Genomic DNA, 26,950 nt, shown 5'->3' with positions numbered 1-26,950 from the left:
ATTTTTCCATAATGCATCAGTATGGTGGAAAAAATGATATCTACTGGCCCCGTTCTGAAACCCCTGCTTAGATTTAACATTTTTGAGAATCAATTTGAGCTAATCATTTTTGTTTTAGGTCGACCGAGTGCTCCATCTTGACCTTAGCTCGATGTGCACTAGTAAGTGTGAATAGAGACACTGTCACATCCCGATCCAGGTGATTATAAAGTCACAGCTGAGTTATAGACTCAGGGACTGCAGTAAGGAATAAGAAAGTCTGAACTTCACCTTGTGTGCCTGATTCCTTCTCTAGATCTCAAAATCCTGTTCTCAGTGTCTGCCTCTGTGACACAATACATTCAACATGGAGATGTTTTTCTTTTGGAGTTTTTATAAACAGAAATGAGGATAAAATTGCTGCTTCAAGTGATTCTGTTTGTTAAACCTCACTGGTCATCTGCCACCGAACAAAGACGGCTCGACAACTGTTTATACAACTACATTCACAGCACTGATGTTGCACTCGATGTTTCTCTTGTGGTTAAAAATTTCCGCTTCACCAAAACCTTAAAATCCAGTGTGGTTGGTGCATGGAGGCTACAGTTGGGAAACTGTCACCAACCAGTTAATTGAGGCTCATAATACCTGTAGGCCTCTGTAAACAGAGCAACAGATCAGTGCTGATATAAAACGTATCCACAACAATTAAATATTGTCACATTAGGTCCGTATTGATGTTTATATACTTTAGCAGCTTGGTGTGATTTGTCATTTGAAATATCAGATAGTTTGGTCAGGTCTAGGAGCCTTCTGGTTCTGATATAGTAAGTAACTCTGAAACAGTGCCAGTCAGTGTTTTAAAGTCTAAAATAGTGTAATCTTATTTATGAGTCTTTAAGTTCAAAAGATCCCTAATGTAAAAAGCAACAGTGAGGACAGGTTTAAGCTACACTAGGGTAAAGTAAAGTAAAAGTTGTCATGCAATGTGGTGTGTCTATTTTATGGTATAATGGAAAACAGCATGAATCCATTCAGATCAATGAAAGCAGCCAGTCTGTTGCTGCTGCCGACATCAACAGCGAAACAATTTTCCTGTAATGCTGAAGCATCTGAAACATCCAAACAACATAAAACACAACAAACACTGGAATCCTGCCTCGATAATTACAGAGGTCAAACTCAGTGAGTTTTAAAGGAAAGTTTTGGACTGAAACACTAATCTGTGTGTGTGTGTGTGTGTGTGTGTGTGTGTGTGTGTGTGTGTGTGTGTGTGTGTGTGTGTGTGTGTGTGTGTGTGTGTGTGTGTGTGTGTGTGTGTGTGTGTGTGTGTGTGTGTGTGTGTGTGTGTGTGTGCTATGACAACGCTAAACAGTAACTGAGGTGTAATCTCATAGTTTTTGGATTGTATCTTTGCCGTCCAATGAGAAGATTAGAAACCAGGTCCTTTCTGTAGCATCCAAATAAAAGACATCCACCAATGAGACTGTAAAGTGAGGAGGGAAACATGTTCCAGCCTTGTCCGAGGAGAGTCCTCACGCGGCATGATTTGTCTCTATCATGTCCTCTCCTCATGCTGTGTGTTAGGGGGACAACTTGTGGACTCATTGTCCATCCCTCACCCTCAGTAGCAGACCCCTGCCCTCCCCCCTTCTCTCTCTCCCTCCCTTTAAGTCCAATTACTCTTAAACATTGTGTGGGTTTGTTTTGAGTAAATCCTCCCATTTTCAACCTTCACATTCAGAACCGACTGCTGTCATCTGGGCCTCCTGTCAGCCTTAGAACCTGCAGCGCATTATTTGAAAAGGTAACTCCTCCACATTACTTCTCCACATGATGTATCTCTGCATTGGCTTTGAAGCTAAATTCCACTATTTGATCTCCTAATTTTAACCATGCCAACTGGCTAATGCAAATTCATACAACTATTTGATTTTAGAGGCATCATCACTCTCTGTATTCAAAATATCATGGGGGGTATGATTGGATCTGTTAGTTTTAAATGTATTTTCTATCTGCCACAAGAGCACCTCTTAGCTTTTCTTTCTTTTTTTCCTTCTTTTTTTTTGAAAAAGGACCATGTCTGAAATGGCAGGGCAGGGGCGCATGCCACAGAGGGTTGTGATGACTGATCAAACTGCATGTATGAGCTCATATTCCTTAATATGTGATCCACATGCCAATAATGTGCCTGTAACTTCATCACCATTGTAGACATTACCGCATGGCTCAGTAAATTTGAAAAAAAAAAACACACACACATGGCTCTGCTTACAGTTAGTTAGACACTCCTTTCTGCACTGCAGTCCTGGCTCAGGCCTCGTTGGAGCAGGTCTGAGGCCCAGTATGTCTGAATGAAGGACTGGGACTTTCCCTCAGTCAGACCCTTCCCCTTTAATCACTACAGCTAAGCTGCACTGATTCATGTATGCATGAAAACACTGGAAAATGGATGAAATGTTTCCATTCCATAAGAGGGAGACGATCCAAGGCTAGCAGAGTTTTGGATGGGAGAAACAAAGGCTGAGCAATAGACATAATAAATATGTCTGTGGCACATTTATCATGCTTGTAAATGGGTATCTTCCACATCAAGAGGATGTCTACACTTCATCGCCATATTGCACATTACTGCTGTGTTGCAGCATGTTTTCTCCTGTAGCACAGTTACTGTAGATGTAGAAAAGTTTGTTCCTATGCAAAAAAAAATCATTCTCATCACTGGTTCATGGCCGTTCCTGACCCTTCAACTTAGAAACCCTCAGATAAACTGCACTAAATGGCACCTCACTCTTTTTGCACCTGTCTCTTTAGCTCTCACTTGACTCATAATGCTTTCCTCCATGATTAACAGAATTTAACCTGATTCACTCTTGTTGTTTTTGTTTTTTTGCATAAAATATCAGACGCACTGTTCCAGCGCAGAGTATCACAACAAATTAACTGTATGATGTTCATTTTGATCACTGTGCTCCCTTTTCCAGCTGCTTGTTAGTGATGCTATTTTAAATCTACAATAGTTTGAACCTGTCACTGTGTGATTGACACAATTTTCTAAATTAAGGAGCTTGTATGACAGACAAAGTCCTGTTTAACCTCAGCTGGCCAGAACTCAGACTCTGTACCTGGCTGTTTAGGGTTTGCAGGCTCTTCACTGTGGTGCCAACTCATCACAGAGAAAAGAATCATTTTGTTAATAACATGGGGAACAATTACAGGATCTGCAATTTCTCTTTTCACTCCATGCTGCTGCGTGGCGCATGCATCTGTACTTATTCCCATCTCAACCCCTCCAGGGTGCCAAAACATCATCGTCAGAGCCCCCGATTGCTCCACCTGTCTCAGAGGAGGAGGACGAGGAGGAAGAAGAGGAGGAGGAGGAGGAGGAAGAAGAGGACGATGACGACGAATTGCCCCCAGTCATCGCGCCCCGGCCCGAGCACACCAAATCTGTGAGTTAATAAAGCGCGACTGGTGAAATTATTCTGCTGCGACTGCATTTCACCCCCCACTGCATTTGTGTGACTCTTTCGTGCTCTTGCAGATCTACACACGCTCTGTCATGGATCCACCAAAGCCTCCAACCCCCGTGAAAGAAGTTTTGACTCCACCGGAGTCTCAAGTGCAGCCAGAGAACACGTCCAACACAATGTACCGCCACACTGACCGCCAGAGAAAGAAGTCCAAAATGACAGATGAGGAGATCCTGGAGAGACTCAGTATGTGTCTCTAAGTTCAATTTTATTCATTCGTTTAATTGTTTGTTTTATCTTCAGGAGGAATTGTTTTTAGAGAAATCCTAAATCTCTTGGTTTATTTCTATAGCTTTCAAATGATCACAATCATTCATATATTATATATAGAGTGAAAACTCCCCCAAGGTTAAAATCCACACACATGTCCAAAAACAGTACTGAGGACATGACCTCAGTGTCCCTGATGTGTGTCTGTGTGTGCTTGTCGATTTGTGGTTATGTGTGTGGCTGTATTGAATAATTCACTGTGTGGTAATTCAGAAGACAGGCTGAATATCTAGTTTCCAGCCGAGGTTTTCCACGTATTACTTCCAGTACAGTAATGCTGTGTTTTTAGAAGAAGGATAATAAAAGAAAAAGGACAGGAGCACAGAAGTGCTTTTTTTTTTTCATTAATTGTGGCCTTCGTCACATTGTTCCTCGTGCACAGAGATGTGTGTACCAGGACTAGCTGCACTATGAGGCAGGAAATAGAAAAGGTTGGAAAGGTTCTGCAGTGATGTCTCTTGTATATTTGTGTGTTTGTGTGAAGGCTGTCATGACGGTGTGCGCCCACACAAGCTCAAACATTATATATCTGTTCTCTCTCTGACTCAGGGAGTATTGTGAGCGTGGGGGATCCCAAAAAGAAGTACACACGCTTTGAGAAAATAGGACAAGGGTAAGTCCGCCCGTGATCTTCAACCAGTCGTCAGAGTAATTGAAATGGAGCAATTTCAGGAGCAGTCACTCTCACCAGGAGAGATGGAGCTACAGTGACCACTTCATAGAGGCAGAGGGAGGGTTAGGTTGAATGACTGGGAGAAAAATAAGTCGAGAGGAAATGAGAACTGTATCCTGAAATGGCCAAGGGCCAGATTAGCTCAGCCAGCTCTCTCTCTCTCCCTCCTTCTCTCTCTGTTTTAGGGCTCGCTCCCTGTTACCTACACAGCTGCACAGATAAAAATGGCTCTTATCTGTTATAATGTGCTCACTCTTTCCACATTCGATCAGGAAGCTTTTATCTTAAACAATAGATAACTGTCTATTTACTCTCCACCAGGTTATCTCTAGCTTATTAGTACCGGGAACTGTGCTTCATTATTCATTGCCTGTGAAGGTACACAGGTGCAGCTGACAGCAAGACAAACAGAGAAAGTGGAAAGACTAGAGGCCTAGGTGAAGGTTTTTACTGTCCTGAGTTACACTTCCAAATAAGGCCAGAATGGCTGCATACCATTCCTTTGACCGGCTATTGGAAACCATAAATTCTTTGTGCATTCACTGTAGCCTACATGCTCATCTCTGCTAAGGTAATTCAGTGTAAGTAAAGTTCCCATGGTGCACACGTACAACTTGTGTAGCCTCTGGCATCAAGTGCAGGCCATTTAACCCTGTGGTAATTATAAGATCATGAGCACTTAAATTTAGCTAATGATATCTAATATCAGAGGAACTGAGGTGTTTAGCCACCATGCTAACTCTTCCTCTCAGTTTGATTGCGTTAAATCAGGCCAGCATATCTGTGATCTGAACTTGTACATCTGATGCATGTAATGTAATAAATTGTTCTTGGAAAAACTAAAAATGTTCTTTCTCTATATTAATCTGCAGAAAATAGAAATGTAAGTGGATCATACTGAGACTAATTAGCAGTGTTCCTGTAATAGCAGCACAGAGTGATGATGAAGTGATTAACATAATTATATAGAAACTTTTTATTAAATGACTTAACTTTCAGAGTTTCCTTACAGTGTTTAGACAAAACAATAATTATACAGTGACATCATCCAGATGTAGTCAAAGAATAAAGCTGCTGAACTGTTGATTTGTTGGATTTGAAAACACTTCTTAACCATTATCAGTGTCTTCACTTGCACTGCTGTATCACTGAGGTTACTTGTGTGTTTGTACAGAGCATCTGGCACCGTGTACACTGCCATCGACATAGCAACTGGCCAAGAGGTAAAACTCTCTCATACTGTATATTATTCCTTTTTCACACAAAGCCATCGGGCTCACATTTGTTCTGACCTGCAAATTCCTTGTCTGTTTTCTCAGGTGGCCATCAAGCAGATGAACCTGCAGCAGCAGCCCAAGAAAGAGCTGATCATCAATGAGATCTTGGTGATGAGGGAAAACAAAAACTCCAACATAGTCAACTACTTGGACAGGTCAGTTTTAGATTTCTCATCAAATGAGAAGTGATTTTCCTGGAGCACAAAGTGATGCCCAACCAACAGTTCAAAGGTCTTCAGTTTAATTTCATATATCAACATAGAAAAGTAAAAGTTTGTCATTTGTGACACTGAGACCAGCAAATATTTTTAATTTACCAAATCCCATTAATTGTTAATTAATTTTCTTGTAATTTAACTGACAATTTGATTTAGCACTTGTGTCTTTACACATTCACACCTCATTCAGGAAGTGCAACACAGATACAAAGATTTTATAATACCCAGACCAGACATTAGCAAGTCTTAAGTATAGTTTCTTAAGCACATGTAAAGTAATTTCAGCATTTTTTATTTTCAAAGAAGGTGAAACACAACTAACATGGCATTATACAGTAACTCACTGATTTAGAGTCAGGACTGTATTGAGGTCAGTGCGTGTTGATACATAATGACATTGAGGGATCTCAGGTCTTTTTCCTTCTTCCTCATATCTGTCTTCTTCTTTATCTTCTTTTCCCCTCTTCATGGTAGTCAGCATTCATCTATAGGTGCATTACTGCCCCCTGCTGTTTTAACACTCAAATGAGAATTCAGTGTCAAAAAACCAAAATCTGGTTTCTGTCTGGTTTTGTTTCACCCAGCTCTGATCCCTGAACTGATCCTTTTATCCTGTTATCCTGTTTCTACATCTACTGTAGCAGTAACATTTGAGAACCTTTTACAATACACCTTGTTTCCAGCATGTATGTGATTAACTCTGGGTCATCAAGTGATTTACATTTATTCAGTTATCAAAACAACAGCCAGAAAACTACATCATTATTCTCCTCTCTTTTCCCTGCGTATAGTTACTTGGTTGGAGATGAGCTATGGGTGGTGATGGAGTATTTGGCTGGAGGCTCGTTGACAGATGTAGTAACTGAGACCTGCATGGACGAGGGCCAGATCGCTGCAGTCTGCAGAGAGGTAAGAAGCCAAGTTTTTATCAGCAATACTGCTCACTACTTCTGTAGCTATGACAAGCTGACCTTACAATCAGGTGGGTACGTAAAAAAAAAAGAGCATGTGAACATGAGCCTAGAGAAAAAGACTAAGCTCAGTACAGTCTTCCCTTTGTGTGTATGGGTGTAAAGATGTATTTTTAGCTTTTTTTCCCTCTCTCTTCGTAGTGTCTTCAAGCTCTAGACTTCCTACACTCCAACCAGGTGATCCACAGAGATATAAAAAGTGACAACATCCTGTTGGGAATGGACGGATCCGTCAAGCTTAGTAAGCGCTCACTCTTTCTGACGTTTCTGGATTGGTTTTAATTTGGAAGTATTAAAGTAAATGAGAAACAAGTGGCTCGGATTCAAATGTTTAACACACCACTGCACCTCTCTCCCTCTGCAGCCGACTTTGGCTTCTGTGCCCAGATAACTCCAGAGCAGAATAAGCGCAGCACGATGGTGGGAACGCCCTACTGGATGGCACCGGAGGTGGTGACTCGGAAGGCTTATGGCCCAAAAGTGGATATCTGGTCTCTGGGAATAATGGCGATAGAGATGGTGGAGGGAGAACCGCCCTACCTGAATGAGAATCCACTCAGGGTAAAACACAAACTTGAGCTCAGATTGAGATTTTTCTTTTCTATAGTGCCCCCCTTTATTTGATAATCTGACCACATCCATCTTTTCCAGGCGTTGTACCTGATCGCTACCAACGGGACTCCAGAGCTGCAGAACCCAGAGAGGCTGTCGTCTGTGTTCAGAGACTTCCTCAACCGCTGTCTGGAGATGGATGTGGACCGCAGAGGCTCTGCCAAGGAGCTGCTACAGGTGAGACTGAGACTCGTGCATGGATGTACATGCAGTTTTTGATGCACTGGCTAGTCCTGCACCTTGTCGGTGGTATGGCATCAGCCAGGTTGCATTAGACACTGATAAATAGTTGATTTAGATGGTTTGGATGAATATACCAAAGGGCATAGGTGTTGTGGGGCAGCCTTTCCTAATCTTACCTGATACAATACATAATACATCACACAGCAAATGCACAACCACTGTTAACTTATGTTACTTCTGTTCCTGGGATTGCTAGTTGATATTGGAAAAGATGGCTCATGAGATTTTACCTCAGATGTTTACCATCTCATGCTGTCATCATGATTCAGCAACATCTGCTCAAAACGTTAACTTTTTTCTAGCTCTAAATCTGTCTCTCTGCATCTCCTCTTTGTCCTCTGCAGCATTCCTTCCTCAAGCTGGCGAAGCCTCTATCCAGCCTGACGCCTCTGATTGTAGCCGCTAAGGAAGCCATAAAGAACAGCAGTCGCTAGGGAGTGCCCTCTGTCCGCACCCGAGGCTGGAGCCCTGCCTGTGTTGTGTGCGTTCGTGGGGGCAGGGACTTGGGTGTATGGTTTGGTGGGTGACGTGACAGTGACAGCACAAGGAGGGGGGTTTATGTGACTTACAGTGACAGCACAAGGACAAAAGACCCCCAGGCCTCATATGTAGGACGGACATCTGGCCTTGCAGCCTCTCGGCCCATGCTGCTGAAAAGACCTTGCCTCTTCGTTTACTTCTCCAGCACTCTGTACATGTAGAGCAGTCCATCACAAGTGTGTGTGTGTGTGTGTGTGTGTGTGTGTGTGTGTGTGTGTGTATGTCTGGGCGCGTGTATGTGCGTGTGTGCAAACTGTGCACATCTCTTTGTGTCATATGTCTATGTTTGGGAGACAGTCACTCCCCAAACACACCTCAAAAAATAGGGTGGAAAAAAATCGAAAAGAAAGAAAGCGTGTGGTCAGTTTGAGAAGAAACTTCAGTGGTGAAGAGGAGGAACTAACAAAACTGAGGAGCCCCTCCCTGATTCCTTCCCTGGCCAGCTCTAGGCTTGGTTTTCTTTCCTCTACTCCCTCCACGGAGCTCGATCAGGCCACATCTGCACCTGCAGTGACCAGCTGATGTGAGAGAGTGACCCTGGACCCAACCTTTGCCTGCATGACCATGGCTCTGTGCAGAAACACTGCTGCTCGTCTGCAGATCTTCATGTCTCAAGGTGGTGGATTTGTGTATGTGTGTGTGCGTGTGTGTGTGTGTGCGTGTGTGTGTGTGTGTGTGTGTATGGGTGTGTGTAGGGGTGCAGCTACAGGGGAAAAAAAGTCAGGAATAATTTCACATGACCTATGCCAGCTTTAAACATCCTTCAGTAATCTGCTTCATGTCAGTGAAGAGATACGGGTCTCTTTTTCATTTGAGCTGACTCAGTTCAGACGGTCTCTGTCATAGAAATCTGTCATGAAGGTTACCTGCACTTCATTAACTGATTTCTGCTCTTTCCAAAACTGGTTACATGCTATCAGGTTTAATGCTCTGACTGTTTCAAATACTGAAAAACTCTTGGTGCCGAGTTTCCCTACAAAAAATTAACACATCACACATGCAAATACAACATTTTAGATATACAGTACATCATTTCTTATCATTTTCAGGATGAAAGTGTTACATATTCAATTCATGTTTGTAATGTAGTGACAGACTTGTGATTACACTGACTGAAAGATCACCTGTCACATACTTAAATCAACATTTCACATCATAACCTCTGTGTATCCATGGGACACAAATGTTTAGTATAACTACAGGTTATAATAGTGCATCTACACAGTCAGTTTCCTTTATCTGCTATTGAGTCAGATCAATTAAAAATGCATGTCCACTTACTACGGCATTCAACGTGTACAAGCATCTCCAATGGGATTATCCATATTAGTATTTGTGGTTGTCTTTTTCTTTTGATATTGTACCATGTTGTAAATAAATCAGAATTAGGTAGACATTTCACAATTATCTTACTTAAAGTTCAGGCCTTCTTTTTTTTCTTTCTTCTTCTGATGGTTAAATGTGAAATAGAAGGAAAGACAAATACTTGACTGAACAAAGATATAAATGTTTCCATTTAAATATTTGTATCTGACGATGGATTTTCTTTTTTAAGTGCTGACACACAGTAGACAGTGTGTAATACTAAAAACCCCAAATTTCAGATGAGCTCTTTTTTGTGTGACAGTGGCAGAAGGTTGTGTAATCATTTAGCTACAGTGAGATGGACGTCCAGTGCCACATTCATTACAGTTTCCCACAGTGTCCCAAGCATCCTTGTGTCCTTTTAAACTTAGGCAGGAAGTAACAAGATGCCCTTTAATGAAAAACACTGCAAATATAAAATACGCTGTATATAAATGGGTTCAGTCCACAATGGTCTGCAACAAGACATGGAAATTTGTCCACCGACTGAAGAGACATCTATGAGCAGAAATACAGTATAAGAGGTTGTTTCAGTTGTTGCTGAGTAGCATGGGGCATTAGTACATCTCGTGATCTTAGACTGTGACTGTGCCAGAACAAATCCTGGCCTTATCTTTCCCTTTCCAGGTGAACACGCTAAATGTTCAACAGCATTCATGTCAAATAAGGTACAGGACACCAGCCGTCCTCCTCCTCAACCACCTGTTCCCCCCCCTCCCTCCTTTGGTATTTCAGTGCTGCTCATTCATGCTTCAGTGTCCTTTTGTCTTTTAAATGGTGTCTTATGTGACTTTTCTCATGTGATCTACATGTTTGTGGTGACTTTTTTTTTGGATGTGTGGCAGATTAGAGAGGGGGAATGTTTTTCCACTGAGCAAAGTAGTGAGTGCCATTTCATGATTGTACCTTGAGCACTGAAAACAGAAACTGTGGTAGAGGTTCATATCGTTTCCTCACATTCCCTCCATACCTGGTTTAGCGTTTAAACTCATTCCTGTACAGAGGTTATCTACTTTGTGTCGGTATCTGGTAGCTTTGTCAGGCATTTCCCATGTAGCATCCCCGTGTGTGTGAGTGTGTGTGTGTGTGCTTGTGTGTGTGCATGTGTGTGTGTTAGGGGGCTACCTCAATCTGCACTAGAAGATGCCTCACTCGTGTTGTCCACCTTGACTTTGAGGTGCAGGGTAGCTGCTTAGTCACATTGTACCTCCATTGTACAGCAAATGTACAGAAGATGAAGGAGTCATGTTAGACAGGAGGATGCAACAGAACTCATGCATGTAAAACAAACTATACACTGTATCTCATCTTCAAATAGGTTAAGATTGTTAGGATATGTATGTATGTATGTAAATATGACGGGAAAACCACCCTTTTTTCAGAATTATGTAACTTAAAATGACAATATTCAGGTTGCTCTATGGTATGTATCAATAAATGTTCTGCGCCCTGGAAATCAAAAAGAGAAAAACAAACAACACACGCCGTCTCTGCACTCCTGGGTCCAGCTCTCCTGTTTGGGCTTTTATCGGACACTCCTTCATCTGGACAGAGAGCCGATGAATGCAGCACTCTGTGTGCGGGCCCACACAGTCTGTCCTGAGTACCACTGCTGAGTGTTAGTACATGTATGTGTGTGTGCGGTAGGTGTGGGTGGCCTGTCAGGAAGCTTCGTCGGCCCTGGGACGTTTGGCCTCTGCCCCATGTACAGGTCTGAACTATGAGCACAAAGGTGAATTTCGGGACAAGAGACACCGCTGACGTGCCCCTTTTCTGTGGTTGCGCCTGTACATTCCTATCTTCTGAATGTGTAAACCTGTACACGTGGTGTGAAAATTCCTCTATTAATGTGTATCAAGAGAATGGAACAAAGACAAAAAATGTTACTTTTTAAATTATTATCATTATTATTATTATTATTATTACTCTTATTATTGTCTAGCTTTGTAAAACTGCTGATCCATCTGGCATACCTCAGCAGGCCCTTCCCCATCTTTGAAAAAGGACAAATGATTGACGGGGAAATGAGGTTTTGGATAAACTATTTTTAATTGTGGTTGAAGCAATAGACTTTTTGAACTTTGAATTGTGCATGGCTGTGTCTTGAGTGTAAAAAAAAACAACAAAAAAACAAAATATTGCAGTTTGGGAACTGGACTGAAATAAAAAGAGGAAGAAAACCAGAGTTGTGACAATGTTTGTTGACTAAAATGAGTTTTAGGTTGAATTTATTGCAACTTGGATGAGAATGATATGAAGTAAGGAATTACAGAGACAGATGGTGAATAATTTGAATACATATACAGTATGGATATACTATATTGTCTAGATAATCATGAATCATATAAAGGCTATGGATATGATCATTGTATAATAATATAAGACTTAAATGACAATTTACTGTCATGTTATCTGTAGTGTAAAAAAATAAGGTGAATAATTTCTTCATAAGCAAATTGCCAAAAACATCAATATAAAAAGTTGTATAAGTTATACAAAAGTAAATTTTAAAATTGATACAAGAAAAGATGAGGCATTTGATAAGAAAAAACAATCAGGAAGTGACATTCAGTCTGTCCAATAGTGTCCTAAAACAGGTCGTACTTCTGGTGGTTTTAGTGCTTCGGTGTCGAGTAAGTTCACAACACACAGTTCAGCACTGACAATGACTCAGCTGTCTCTGGGGTCACTGGGGAGGTCACATGGCCGTCAGCTGAGTGGCAGTGATGATCCTCACGCCGATGCTCCCTGGCATCTCGTCAGCCATTTGCCGACCTTGCTTCCTCAGCTGAAGCCTCTGTGGGTCAGTGGAGTCCTTCACCAGCCCGGACAGCACTATCTGGCCCATGAACTCGTCCTTCACAGCGTTACTGTTCCACACCTGAGGACGACCAGTCAGGTTTGATTATCAGGATGATACAGTTGTCAAAGGGTTGTGATCATGTGGCGAACATGATGATCCTGTGCTCTCAAATACAGCCAAATAATAACAGCCATTATAAATATCAAAATATAATGATCAAATATAAAAAAATAAGCATATTAGGGAAAGTAATCAAAAACAAAGTCTTATTTACAGTAACTTAAATTAAGTTGTTTTTCTAAGAGTAAATTTTCCATTTTGGGGATACATGGGTTCCACAGGAAAATGACTAACAACCTCTCACACTGTTGCCAAAACCCCAAGAATCCAGTCATATCCTTTTAAGGTCCCTGCAATGATCTGGGGATTTTTAAAAAATATTTTTTCTTACGAAAGCCGTGAACATATCCAGTCCAGATTTCATCAGGGTCTCAGTGTAAAACATCTGGGAAACTTCATCACTGGATTACAGGGTATTTTGCTCATCGTCCAGTCCTCAGGACCAGACATGTGCCTTCTTACCTCCACAGTTATGGGCTTTCTGGGCTTCTTCCTGTAGAAAATGCCGCTGACTGCAAATTCTGGCTCCAAGGTGTCGGCCTTAATGGGGGACCTGACCGAACGGCCCTCACAGTATATGATCACGTAGGGGTCTGCACCTGTATGGAAATATATGAAGATTTGTTTCAGTGGACCACACACTGCTGGAATAAGGACATTTCTAGCTTTATGGACATCCGTTAACCTCCTGTGCTGTCCTGGTTCTGCAGCTGCTCTGCTCCATGGACGTAGATGTGAGTCACCACTTGTGGGTATCCCAGGAACGAACTCCAGCATCTCACTTTTGGTTTGTCCTGCGTCAGCTCCCTGTGAGAATCGAGGAGAATAAAAGGACCGAGTTTGACACTCCCTCTTAGAGAATGCAGTTGGAAAATCACACGGAAAGACTGGAAAACACTGTGACATCATGTCCTGTTTCACAGACACAACACTAGTTGGACTTGACAGTTTGGACGGCCTTGTTTATGAGCAATCATGATGATCCTGCGTTAAGATTTGCCAACAAGAGTGTCAGAGACAAAGGAAAAATAGTTAATGTAGAAACTTTAGCCAGTAAAAACAGTGGGAGAGTAATGTTTATAGACTGACATCCATTACGGGTACATTTTATAGTCTGCACTCCCAAACCATTTGTTTGTGTGCTTTTCATGGAAATGATCCATGTCTGAAATAAACAGCATGTTCCCACTTTCCCAGAAGTGTCTCCTAAGACCTGATAATTGTAAAACAACACTCACAACATTACATTTCTGTCTGGCAACATGAAGCACGGCCACACTGCTGATTCACACTGACTCAGCTGCACAGCGTCACCACATTCGTAGGCCTACGTACCTGCACCCCGAGTCCACATCAGTGAAAACCCGAAGCATGTAGTCCCCCAGCGTCTGGGGCTTGAAGGTGGTGGGGATGATGACGTAGCGGCCCTGCGGCAGCATGCTTCTCATAAACACTGTCCGGGCATTGATGTAGGTGGATGTGGCCACACACGGTTGAGTAAGGATGTCATGCATCCGGTATTTTCTGTTAAGCTCCACCTGGAAGAGGGAAACAGTCTGAACTTTATTTGGTGTTCAAAGAGTTCATCTTCCTCACTCATCAGGTTGAAAATCAGGTTTTTTCTTATGTGTTACTGTATCCTGGTTATGTGTTGCCAATGTAAACTCTGGTTCATTGGGATAATTCATATTTGATATAAACACACAACCATTGTGGTCAGACCAGTTCAGGCCGTGAGTGCTGATACAAAGGTTAATTTTTGACTGTTACTCAAAATGAAATCTGAAATCAACTCTCCTCAAAATGCTGTTTATGGCACACAGCACACACATATACACAATATCACAGTTAAAGGGTTTTAATAGCATCTATAGTGGATTCATAAGTTGCTGTTTTCTGCCTTCACTGTTTCTTCTGCCCCCTGGTGGAAAAATAATGAATGGAAGTTTAATTTATGTTTCTATATTTAACATATTTAATATATTATTTCAGTGTTTCTATACGTTTTAGAGTGATTGGGTTATTTTACTGGTAAAATTAGTGATCAAGGTGGCAGTGACTGGACAAGCTTCAGGGTTAAACTGCACATTCTTCATGCAGTACTGTATGAACATAATAATCCTCCTCCTCAAGGCATTAAAAGGTTGCAGGGGCACGTTAAGAGATTCTCTGACACATTTATTTTGTCTTTGAATTTGTAATTTGATAAATAACCATTAATGATTATAAGACTTCTTTTTTACAGGGGACACAATGAGTCGTGGACGGCAACATAAAACAGAGTTGTCTGGGCTCCATCACATAAAGGAGGAGGATGCATCTCTTCAACAATGACCATAGATGACAAGGGTTAAATTCAGGTTAAGGTTTCAAGCTCACAGCCGGTCAACAGGCTGCTTGCACTCAGCACTATTTATAATCACTGTCCCTGTGTCTTGTGGCACCGGCGTTTTTTGCTGCCTGGTATTTATCCCTCTGGCAGAACTTCTGTCGCCAAGATAAAACAGTGTAGAGAGTGAACTTTGCCAGATCTACTGTAGCAAATACGGGAAATGTGATGTCAGTTTTGCAGCTTACAGTGACATGGCCTCATGTGAATGCAGCAATCTAATCCCTGTACATGATAAAATCTAGTTTGGCATATTTCACTGCTGTTTCAAGGTCTGAATTACCTGTGTAGTTAAATAATCAGTTAAAACCTCCTCTGAAAACATCTGATTTAACGAGCCTTCATGAGTGTTGTTCTCTGTTGTACTTGACCTGATCCTACCTATAAACATGTTGTGCTTTTTTAATCTTTAATTGAGGTTGTTGTTTCATAGATCTTCAGTATTTAAACTCAGAAGGAATGTAAATGAATGGCTTTTTTTTTTTTTTTTTTTAAATCTCCGGCAACCACCAAATTACATGACATTTTTATTTTGGCTGCACAAGCACTAATCAGCACAGGCTGCTGAACAGTCTGCACCTTACGGAAAGCTCAGAAAAAAGAAAAAAGAGTCCCAAATGTATTTGTTCTCAGCTTGTAACATTTAGCTGAAGTATGTGCATTCTTTGTGTTTAATCATGTATGATTTCACCACTTGCTAAATGGTCTGTTTTGGTTCAGATAAACCGATCGAGTAATGTCTGCCTGTCATAAGAAACACCAAAGTCTTCAGTGTTGGCTCAACGAGGGAGCGGAGAAGTCAAGTGAAAGCCAAAATGTGATGAAATGACCCCATATTCCCCCAAAATAAACTAACTTTTGACTAACGACCTCATCCCAGACAAACAGCGTTTCCTCTGTGATGAACTCAGCATCACACTCTGTCTCACCCTGAACTTTGTGCAATGTTTCACAGACCCTTCCAATACTGTCTGTCTGAACCTCTCATTTGGTCTTTTGGTGCTTACAGTATTATGCAGTTATTCACTCATTAACTGTTCATTTGATCAATACAGCGCAGTGAAAGTTTTATGTTACCTTGAAGACACCGAACCCGATGGTTAGATTCTCTCCTTGACCAACTTTTCTGTGGATCTTCATGTCTCTCTGTTGCAGGGAGATCAGGACTTCATCAACCTCCTTTGTAACGTCGAACAAATACTGCAAAAGAGGTGGAAAAGGAGTGAATATACAGGTGTGTGTGCGTGTGCGTGTGTGCATGAGCACAGGTGATGTGAGGAGGGTGCTGCACCTGTGGGTTCTGCAGGAATGTTTGCTTGTGGTTAGCACAGCCTCCGCAGCGGTTCAACATCGGCTCTGCATTTTTGGTCCAGCTCCCGAAGTGCACGACCTCGCTCCAGGTCTTGTGGATACTGATGTGGGAAGTGTTGATAAGACGGCAAACATCTGCATCTGTGAAGAACTTGCACCAGTCTGTGAACGACATCCTGCGGATGCAAACAGGACACGTGTGATTACACTATCGAGGAGGAGATAAACTCCACAGGTGGACCATTCAAATCCAGGAAACTTAGTCACTCACCAGAACTCTCCATCGTCCTCCACTACGATGCCGAGGTTTCCTCTCTCCATATCACCAACCTTTGACCATTCCTCGGAGCTAACAAACAACAGCAAAGTTCAAAGTTCTTTATTGTCCCTGTTGGGAAATTGATTTGCAGCCAGGAGGTCCAAAACACATATAAACATCCAATACCCATAAATACACATAAAACACACACAGAACAATCAACCTCTGTTAAGAAAAACAGCACATATAACAACACATAGTGGGCAGAGTAATTCATTTTCAAGTGCATTCCGAGACAAAGTGCATTCAAGTGCATTCAAACGAGGTGAGATAGAACAGACTGTGTGGTCAATTATCTCACTGTTTAACACTGTTCAACATTATGATAGCAGAAGGAACAAATGAAGACCTATATCTATTTGTCCTGATAGAAGGCACCCTTAACCTCCGACCTGAAGGTAACAGTTTAAACTCGGTCTGAAGGGGGTGATCTACGCACTCCTGAATGGAAGTGGCCTTCTTGATCACCTGCCTTTTATAAAGCAGAGAAAATGTTTAATGCACATGCAGTATGAAACGCCCCTGGATACAAATAAGTACTTTCAATGTTTGAACAAGGGGGCAGTTGTCGGTCTGAGAAGTGAAGCCCACTTCCGCATTCAAAAAGCTGCAATCCCCTCGGCTGTCGCTGGGGGCTGGCTCCAGAAGGGAGCAACTCCAATCGAGCCCCATGTTAAAATAGCCGATTTTACAGCTTAAAAAAACATATTTACAGCCTGGTACATTTTATTTTTTTGGTCTCAATCGATAGTTTCTACCCCCGCACACACTCTGAGGGGGGTGAATTTTTTTTAAACTCTACCGTTTTACTATTATTAGGGTTAAAGTTCTGGCCAATCAGGGCGCAGAACCGTTGAGTGACAGGTCCGGCGACCGCTGCTACGAGGCCAGTGGGCGGGCTCTCGGCCGGCCAACGGCCGCACCGCTCCAAATATGGCAAGTAGAATCCAACATGGCGCGGCTCAAACCCCCGTAGTAGCGGCACAAAACAGACTCCCCCAAACCAATGGGTGACATCACGGACGCTACGTCCATTCTTTTTACAGTCTATGTGTTTGAATCCAAACAAAAACCACATTGACTGCGTTTACATGCACTTCAGTACCCCGATTTCAATCGGGTTTTTTAAGTACCCCGAATTTGTGTTTGCGCATGTAAACACCATTTCCCGATTCCAGAAATCGGGATAAGCTCATATCCCGATTTTGAGAAACCCGATTTTGCTGCCCGGAGAACTCCGAAAGAAATCAGGCTACTGGAGCATGTAAACACAGTACCCCGATATCTGAAAGCTGCTCAGCCAGCTGACGTAACCGTTACCATAGATACGTTACGTAACAAAATGGCGGCGACAACAAGAGCGCATTTTGGAGCGATGAGGAGACTATTAAGTTTTTTTGTTAGTTTTTTTCATGCGAGAAAGTAACTGTTTAGATCCCAATGTGCGGCCGGTTTATCCAAACGACGGCTGTTTACAAGTTTGCTACGACGTTTTTCGGAGGAGTGAAGCTCCCCGTGTGTGAGCTGTGACCGGGACATCACAGAGGCAGCAACCCCGTCTCCTGACGTGCTCAGCCGGCCAGACTACTCCGTCACCCCGGCGGAGAAGACGGTCGTTAATTAACTTACCCGTAGGTTTTTAGATGTTTACTGCCGGCTGATTATATTATTTTTAGGAGATAAATGCTGGTTTCATTGATGAAATCTAATAATTGTGGCAGTTGCCTTAGTTTGTTTGAATGAAAAGTGAAGCTTCATGATGTGTGTATTGGAGGAGCAGTGCTGCCTGCAGGCTCTGTCGCCTAACGTGTGTACAGAAATCACCACTTTTACATCAATAAATGCATGTTTTACAATGGACCGATCAGTCTGCATTGAATTTACCTTTCTTTTATTAAGTTATGGCAGCATTTTTAATTTGTAAATTTTCGGACCTACATATTTCCTAGTAGTTGCGCTTCCTGTTGTAAATAATAAACATGAATGAAACACACATACGCACGTAAGACGCAGTAATCAGAAACCGGGATACTGTATTTATCATGTAAACAGGGATACTGAATAACCGGGGTTCTCTAACTTCATGTAAACACCATACCCCGAATTTGATCAATAATCGGGGTACTTAAAAAACCCGATTGAAATCGGGGTACTGAAGTGCATGTAAACGCAGTCAATGTTGGTCACTCGAAAGAATACAACTTCACAAGCAGTGTCCACATTTCTGCTGCCCCTTAATATGCTCAGTATATTTCACTAAAATATGGTGAGATAAATCTAACTTATCATGCACTACCAAGGTGACTTCATCACTTCTTCCTTTGGTCAGAACCTATTTTTGCAATTTTATCAACTGCAATATAAACAAAACAAAAACAAGCCTAACAAATGAACCATAACGACCTCTCACCTGTCACTCCACGCTCCTTTCCACTCGATCTTGCCCCAGGGGTTCCTCATGCGGATCAGAGGGATGGTTTCGTTCTTGAAGTAGGCCAGCAGCCCGTGACCAAGGCGCACTTTCTTCACTGCAGTCACAGAGTATGCATGGCCTTTCACCAGCCCGTTTGCCATTCTGTTCTCAATTTCATGGGGCTGTGCCTGAAGAAATTGTAAAAACAAGTAGTTTGCATCAGCCAAGTATTCTTAAGTAAAGAGACACAGACGTGAACAGTCGGGAACAGAACAAACCTTAATGGAGCAGCTTATGATCCCTCCACGGTCATAGACTTTTAGTAGATCCTCAAACAGCTGGTCTTGCTTTTTCTGGTCTGCATGGAAGGCCCCGACTTCCAGGTTGATGGCTTCAGCCACAGCTCCACTGAAATCCACCACAGCGTCGCCAGTGTTTCCCCCCTCCAGGGACTCGTAGCAGCCAGACAGCCTGGACAATCCCAAGTTTAGTCACAGGTTGAATTTGTTACAGAGATATGAAAATAAAAAGTGTATAATCCTTAAGAAAACTGACATATCAAAAAAAAAAAAAAAGTTTCATTCATTATGTATTGCAAATGTACTGTTGTTATCAGTGTTGTGGAGTTAACCCTCTATGGTACCTTGTTGCCCTCAGGCAACATACCACTTTTTGGCCTGTCACATCTCCACAATTCATCCCATTTAATGCTGTAATACTTTAAAAAAGAGAGGAGACCTTAGAGAACCAATAACAATGCTTTAATTTATCACATGACTTTCAAGAAGCCATACTGAAACCCTTTTTTGCAGACCTTTTCAAAGGAAACAGGTTTGACATTTTGCTCCACTAAAACGGTCTGAAAACATAACTTCCTGGCCCTTTTTCATCTGGAAAAAAATATATTTACACTAATAGATTAGTAAAGTTTAATTTTTAATAGTTCCATGCAATTTATTTACTTATTAAATAATAGAAACTTGTTAAAATGCACCTGTTGCCCGAAAGCAACAACGTACCATTATAGAAAATTGCAACGTTGCCTTGAGGCAACACTGGACCATTATGGAATCAATATTGCATTATGAGACTATGGTAGTGTGTGTTTAGGTGTAAATATAATGTTCAAAAACATATAATTCATCATAATTTAGTTTTTTATCCTTAATAAATTTTATTTTGAATGCAGTAATGTAAACATCAGGCTATTATGATGATGATGAGGAAGATGAGAATGAGAATTGGGATGAGGATGAGGCCAGTGAAGGTGAAAGTCTACAGAGACTGCTGTTTCTAATACAGTATATGACGAACCGTAATAGTACAATGTTGCCTACAAGCAACAAACCCCAAAAACTTCCAAAAATAAATAATTTTTAAAAATTTCTTTAGATTATGTTTATTTAGTCTATTTTGAGACATAAAAACACTCCAAACATTTTTTTCCCCACTGGCATCATAGTGCGTACCATAGAGGGTTAAGTATGTGAAAGGAGATAGAAAACAATATCTGAATGGGGAACAAGCTGGTCTAAGTGCACTAACTTAGCGTAGGCCTTCTCCAACAGGGCGCTCCAGAATTCATTGTTGTGTTTTGAGTGACAGTAGATGAGTTCTCCGTTGATCGTAGGCAGCCGGTCGTCCACCACCACGTCTATCCACTCTCCAAAGATCCAGAACTGAAAGTGAAAGATTCCCGCGTAGCTCTCCGGGTGTTTGGGATCCCACTCCTGGTCCGTCCAGTCAGGAATGACCTGGAGTCACAAACACAATGCAACAAATATCATCAGTATGAGTCATTTTCAATGGAAGTTACTGTAAATGAAATGACACATGTCTCCGGATGTTTAGTCACTGACAGCAGCAACATTAATCCACTGAGACATTCTGTACGTTATGTTATAATAATGATAATAATAATAATCTTTACAATTATAATAATAATAATATATTATTATTATCAGGGAAAGAGATGTATGTTATATTTTTTCTCATGATTTTACAAATGCCCTGTTATGTAACCTTTGCGTTGTCTTCCTGTCGGCCATTGCAACCTGGCCTAAAAGGTCAAAACTGGCTCGAGCCTTTACAAAACATTAGGTATAAAATTACATTACACCTTTTTCAATCAACTTTTACACTTTATTTTGGACTTTTATGGTCTAATTTACATAAAAACATCTAAAATTTCAATCAGGATTTCTGTTAAAATAGTTATGTGTAGTTTAGGAGGCATCAATCCTATTTTCAGGCAATAATTTGACAGAAAACCATAAAAATATTTGACAGGCGGTCAAATAGTAGGGTGAAGGAACACAAATCTTTCCAGAATATGGAATATTAATCCAGTCATCAGTTGAAGGTATTTGTGGCTTTAGCAACTTTGTGTTGATGGCCTTCTTGCATAAAGTTCATCGTACCGTAAACAAGTACTGGATGCTTAAGTTTATTTCTTCTAGTTAATAAGCCACTTTAGGAACTTTTAACCAAAAGGATCAAAACACCACAAATATGTGGACAGTTTCCAATGACTCAGTCTGGCTCTAACAGTTACAATCTGCTTGATCAGGCCCCTGAACAGAAGGGAAAAAACCTGCGGCTGACATTTAATTCTTCAGTGGTCGGTTCTCTAGTTTCTCTTCCTCAAATTTCACACACTGTTGGCATAATATTATTCACCTTTATAGTCAACTAACAGAAATGACTTGTCACAATTTATACAATAAAAGATAATTATTTGACACATAGTTTTGAGTTATTTGGTCAGAGGAATGTGTTTTTGCTCTAAATCAGGAGTTAAACCCCCGAGGTGAATTCTTGAAACATACAGATTTGAGTTGTGTATCAGCTGGTAAAATGTTTGAAGCCCAAAATCCTTCACCACACTCCTGCTCTATAGCTGCAGTTTGACCTGTTTGGATCAGCGTTACAGCAGCTCTAACCTTTTATTTGGTATCCAACAGCAAACAAGCCAATTTACTCACAGTAGAGTAAATAAATAAAGTTAATTCACCTTCTTCCAGAGGTTTGGCTTCAAAGCCAGACAGGAGCAGGCAGCAACAAACCAGCAGTTCCCCACAACTCCCTGGTTCAGGTCATGGGAGCTGATGCCCTCCACAAACAGATGGGGCTCATCTGTGATCTCCTGCAAGAGAAGGGTGAAGTATATTCTTAAAGATATGAAGACAAGTAAGACAAAAACAAGCCAATAGAGCAGTGTTTCAGGATGTATCCGTTTTTACAATTCAGCAATATGCATTCCTGTATGGATGCAAGTGATGGATTGCTACCACAGATGAATCACTCACCCCGGGGCGTTTCCACACCACTACACCTGGGGGCGGTTTCCGAAAAAACAGCGATGCATCAGTGGCTGGAAATTCTGGGTCCTCAAACAGCTTCTTGTCCTGGATGCAGCTCCTCCTCAGCTCGGCGTAGTGCTGGTTCTTGTACGGGGCAGCGGAGGAGAACATGGTCCAGATGGTAAAGATTCACAGCTGCAGATCAATGACACACACCAGACGGTTTCCAGACTTTATATACAGTAGTGTTTGATAGCAGTGACCTCTGTCAGTGAGCATTTCTGGGCAAAGTCTGTTGCAATACTTTCTATAAATCTCTGCACTACTTCATTCCCACATCACCAGCAGACTGCCCTTTGACCCTGAGAGTCCCTGTGGACAGTCTGGGTTTACTGATGAGCCTACAGTGTAAGATATAAAATGTTTTGTTTTTTTACAACAAAAAACACACAAAAAGAGGCATTAAACTTAGGTCAACATGAGGGTGTGAACAGAGTTTCTATAGAACGAACCCGAAGACTCAAACCTAAATTAATAGAAGAATCTCACTAGACAGACCTTTAATCCATCCTGACAGATGGAAAAAATAAATAAATTACATTAATTGTATGCTAACAACAGACAACAAAGGCTGCTATGTACAAGGGAGTGCACTTCATTAACTTAAACTGTCAAGTATTTCAAGAACAAGGCCAGAAGGATTATCGTATTCATGACTGTCAGCGATGGATAACACAGCTGTACTCTCAGGGGAATGATGATATTTTAACCCTCAACCCTTTGTCCGACCCACACTGACCCTTCAAGATGGTTTAATCTGAATCAATTGTTTTGGATACATCTTGATACTCTATTTTTGCCAAGAATAACCCATTAAAGTGAACCAAATTTAATTTACTCCAGAAGTTCTCAATGGACATTACGTTTCTTCTTCATAAGAAGCTCCCAGTGTTGCCACAGAAGTCAAATGTTAAGTAATAAAATGTCTGGAACCGTGAGAGCGTGTTGAAACATTAGCACAATCAGTGTATAATTCAGAGAGGAGAAGAAAACTAAAGTGTAATAGAAACAGTAAATTCTCACCGCATGCACCTTTCAGACACTGCTCCACACTGAGGAAGTTTCCAGGTCTATATCGCCCCTCCCACACACACACAGCGGCCTCTATATGCCTGTGCATTGTTAAAGCCACACCCAAACTGTTTGTCCCATTTTACAATGGACTTGATTTCTGCCCTGTCATTCTTTTACTCCTGTATGTGACGTTGAGGAGGAAGGAGTGTCACACCTTCATTGTGTCATGCTAGTGTCCAGTTTTCAGACAGAGAAAGCGAAACATTGTGCGTCTGTGGTTAGAGACCCAGCGTTGTGAGCCTGTACGTGCATGTGTGTGAATGTTATCTGTTTGAGAGTTCCTGGCTAATGTGCTCAGACGGGTTATTTTTGGTTGGTTATTTGCCCGTCTTTAGTGGACCAGGAGTGTATAAGAACGGGCCTGTACAGTAGAAACGTTCATACGCTATTTAGTATGACACTATTTGTTTTGTAAGCACCATTATGTGTGTGTAAAAGTGACAGCAGCTCACATTCCACACATTTCCATCCTGCATGACAGGACAGAGTGGACGTGTTAAAAGTGTTGTGGTCTTTTCAGTGGTGTCACAGCCCGAAAACAAACATCAGATTGGATGAAACAATGGAAATGATTTGTACCCTAATGTGGAGTTAGTACTGACTTTTAACACAGAGAAGTGTAGAGCTTGTCCTGCAGAGGCATTCATAAGAGTGTGTGCACAGTAACAGGCATAATGTTATGAGACAAGAATGTTAGAGAAACTGTCTCATAAACAAGTTGCAAAGTGATTGTAATCGATCAAACAAAGTCCATTCCACTAAACTATAAAGAAGAAGCATAGTATCGTGAGAGTTATAACAGAGCTTGTAGTATAAGCAGCACTCACCTGTGCCGAGATGTCTTGTCCTTACAGTCCAGTCCTGTAAAGCTCCTGTGTGTTGTGTTAAAATCAGTCAACACATTTCTGTCGTAAGGTCCGTCACATGAAAACAGACTGTCTGTGACACTTTTCTAAAAACCCAAATCCAGTTTCTTGAGTTTCAACCTCTGGCTGTGAGAACAAACAAACACTGCCGGCAAACTGGTCTGACAAGCACCTCTCTGCAGCAGGAGGTGTTGTGCAAAGTGATTAAAACGAAGGAGGGAGGGGAAGACTGAAACTGAACACCTTCTACCTCCCACCACCACCCAGCAAAGGTAGAAACAAGCAAAAACTTGTCTTGTTCTCTTATAATAACAAAAGAAACCTCTCAATATATTTGCCCTATTGTATACACCCGTCACATCTATCTTTATTGAATCAGTTGTTGTGTACCTAAACATATCCCAGTTATCCAGAGGTCTATCAATTTGAATAAACATGACTAATAAGCCCTGTGCAATCCCCAGACTGTAAGCAAACTGTGGTAATAAGACAAACTGGCAGGAACTCAGAAGAATGGGCTCAACTTTTTAAGCAGCACAAGAAGCAGTTTGACTCCCTCAGACGGATATAAAACTTTCCGTATAATTCCAGCTTTAAACTGAGGGCAAAAGAGGCAGCTGGAGGAAAAATGCTCACAGGAAGCCAACAGTAATAAGGTAAACTGATGCACGAGTTAAGACAGAACAGGCTGATGAAGAAACTGAAGACAATTTCTAAAACAAAAGCAGCTAAATCACTTGGATTAGAAGTGAAATGAGAAAAAAACAATGGAGGGTTTATATATGTGCAAAAGTCCATGAGAAAGTTGTGTTTTCGGAGTGGGGAGGGGAAACATCGAGTCACAATGTGTATGACGGGAATCTATTTAAAAAGATGTAACCAAAATCCTTCTGATATCACTCAGTCGTCAGTGCGTTGGTTAATTAAAGAGCAGCCGAAGCGCAGCCTGATGGTGGCTACAGGGAAAAGTTCATAGGGTCACTGAGGTCAAATGGTCTATCCCTTATGGAAATGTATACTGTACGCCGTGTGTCCTCCTCAGCCTCTGTGCCTGCTGGCATCAGTCTATGTTCATCTCATTTTCAGAAACTAAATTAAACATTTTAGAAATAAAAAAAATATTTGCAGGCATCAATTTCTAAATGTGTTTATGTTTAACAAACAGAATTACATATGTCAATGAAAACACTGAACATCTTTTCTTTGTTTCTTTGGCCTGTTAATGTTCAAGTAAACTATCAAATTACAGATCTTAGTTTGTATTGCATTTTTATAAAGTGTCCACATTTTTTCTGGAAATGGGGTTTGTAAAAGCAAATTGCAGGGGTTGTTAAGTTTGCGATTCATTTATAAAGCAGTGATTTCATTGCATGATGTATTTTTTATTGGATATAAAAACTAGGGACAGTACAGTATATTGAAATGATTATTAGTAGGCCAGAATGGACAAATCAAACACTTGCTCTGTAAAGGTATTGAGTTCGTTATAATCTGCAATCTCACCCCTAGATGCTGCTAAATCTTATGCACTGGTCCTTTAAAAGAGGCCGAGAGTTGAGAAAGTGGTCAGAGCTGACAACACCACTACATAAGTGACACCATAAAAGCTGGAATAAAACATGACATGAAGTCTCAGTGCCGTTGTGAATAATGACATGAAATACAAACAAGTCTGATGATAGCAGTCAGTTAGTTGGTCTCCTGTGCTTCAGTTTGTTCCAAGAAATATAACTCATCCGCTGCTGGCTGGATTTTGTAATACATTTGCTGTGGATACTCACAGTCTCCTGAGGATGATCATTTTGTTGACATCTCGACCTTTCACCCCCAAAAAATCTGTTTGCACACAAGAAACATTAAAATGAAATGTGACATTAACAGATTAAATTCATGCTCCCTTGAGGAAGAGCCGTTACTTTTTTGGACACCCCATGAGCATTGGTTTAGCTTTATAGTCAAAGCCAAAAATGTACTAATACACTAAATATTCCATAAACTGATGAAAGTCGTAAATAAAATTAGCTCTGAATGATGATGCTAATAGAGAAATTACATTACATGAACCACCTAAGGCTCAATAACTTGCACAGTTACAGTCTCACTGTGTTTGACACTCAGACCAGTGCTGTGGTGTCGAGGAACAGTAAAGCCTCGGAGGATCTGAACAGAGATTTACGCTATTAATTGTGTTAAGCAACAGCTGACAGCAGAGATCTCTCCCACGCTCATACATGACATGGTTAGATTATTTTCTTGTCGTCTTTCTAAATCTCACCTCATCACCACAGACACACTTTTGTTATCTATAATAGATTTTGTGTTTGAATATGATAAGAATCGGACAGGTCAGAGGGAAATATCTGTCCTATCAGGCTGCAGACAGGGAAACAATTTCTCTCAGAGGCAGAAGGAGATGGACTTGAACCTTTAATGCCGTCAAGATGTGAATTATGAAACAGATCCAGACAATGCGAGGTGAACTTGGAGTATTTGGGGATGAAGGCACATTCTCTGGCATAAAGTAAATATAAGGGCAGGAACAATTTCACACTGCCCTTGAGCTGCTCAGGATTTTCTGTGTATTGATCAGATTTGTTATACTGCACTTCACT

The 26,950-nt window shown here is 41.3% G+C and overlaps 2 protein-coding genes across 4 annotated transcripts in view; one reads left to right on the top strand and one right to left on the bottom strand.

The window, feature by feature from the left end:
* The window catches only part of LOC310997568 (serine/threonine-protein kinase PAK 3), a 38,783-nt gene extending 27,012 nt beyond the window's left edge, over positions 1–11,771 (top strand). For 2 of the 3 annotated variants that reach the window (XM_083987310.1, XM_083987309.1), the window contains 11 exons: positions 1,724–1,786; positions 3,276–3,431; positions 3,524–3,698; positions 4,332–4,395; positions 5,630–5,678; positions 5,775–5,887; positions 6,742–6,859; positions 7,063–7,162; positions 7,286–7,482; positions 7,573–7,710; positions 8,121–11,771. In XM_083987310.1, coding sequence (XP_083843436.1) covers positions 1,724–1,786; positions 3,276–3,431; positions 3,524–3,698; positions 4,332–4,395; positions 5,630–5,678; positions 5,775–5,887; positions 6,742–6,859; positions 7,063–7,162; positions 7,286–7,482; positions 7,573–7,710; positions 8,121–8,210 — 1,263 coding nt within the window. In that variant the 3' untranslated portion in view covers positions 8,211–11,771. The remainder of the gene's footprint in view (positions 1–1,723; positions 1,787–3,275; positions 3,432–3,523; positions 3,699–4,331; positions 4,396–5,629; positions 5,679–5,774; positions 5,888–6,741; positions 6,860–7,062; positions 7,163–7,285; positions 7,483–7,572; positions 7,711–8,120) is intronic. The other variant, XM_083987311.1, reaches the window with a different exon arrangement.
* Positions 11,772–12,231: 460 nt separating this feature from the next.
* LOC310996728 (calpain-5-like) lies at positions 12,232–24,423 on the bottom strand. Its single transcript, XM_083986184.1, has 13 exons — positions 24,300–24,423; positions 22,345–22,533; positions 22,050–22,181; positions 20,582–20,790; positions 19,315–19,507; positions 19,034–19,224; positions 16,576–16,653; positions 16,285–16,480; positions 16,071–16,193; positions 13,940–14,142; positions 13,290–13,411; positions 13,067–13,203; positions 12,232–12,562 (listed from the first exon to the last, which is right to left on the bottom strand). The coding sequence occupies exons 2-13, from the start codon at positions 22,507–22,509 to the stop codon at positions 12,380–12,382; spliced, it is 1,932 nt and encodes a 643-aa protein (XP_083842310.1). The 5' UTR covers positions 22,510–22,533; positions 24,300–24,423; the 3' UTR covers positions 12,232–12,379.
* Between the last annotated feature and the right edge of the window lie 2,527 nt (positions 24,424–26,950).

This window comes from Trachurus trachurus, assembly GCF_905171665.1.
Source record: "Trachurus trachurus genome assembly, chromosome: 14".
Taxonomy (NCBI): Eukaryota; Metazoa; Chordata; class Actinopteri; order Carangiformes; family Carangidae; genus Trachurus; species Trachurus trachurus.
The sequence above is the reverse complement of the archived record's forward strand: the minus strand, read 5'-3'. Positions and strand labels throughout refer to the sequence as shown.

What these genes read in the sequence shown, in the direction of transcription:
- LOC310996728 (XM_083986184.1), bottom strand. Translation starts at nt 22,509, where the DNA reads ATGTTCTCCTCCGCTGCCCCGTACAAGAACCAGCACTACGCCGAGCTG. An exon ending in TTGGAGAAGGCCTACGCTAA is followed by an intron (nt 19,508 to 20,581) that starts GTTAGTGCACTT and finishes GGGATTGTCCAG; the next exon opens with GCTGTCTGGCTGCTACGAGT. An exon ending in GAACCAGGACAGCACAGGAG is followed by an intron (nt 13,204 to 13,289) that starts GTTAACGGATGT and finishes ATTTCCATACAG; the next exon opens with GTGCAGACCCCTACGTGATC.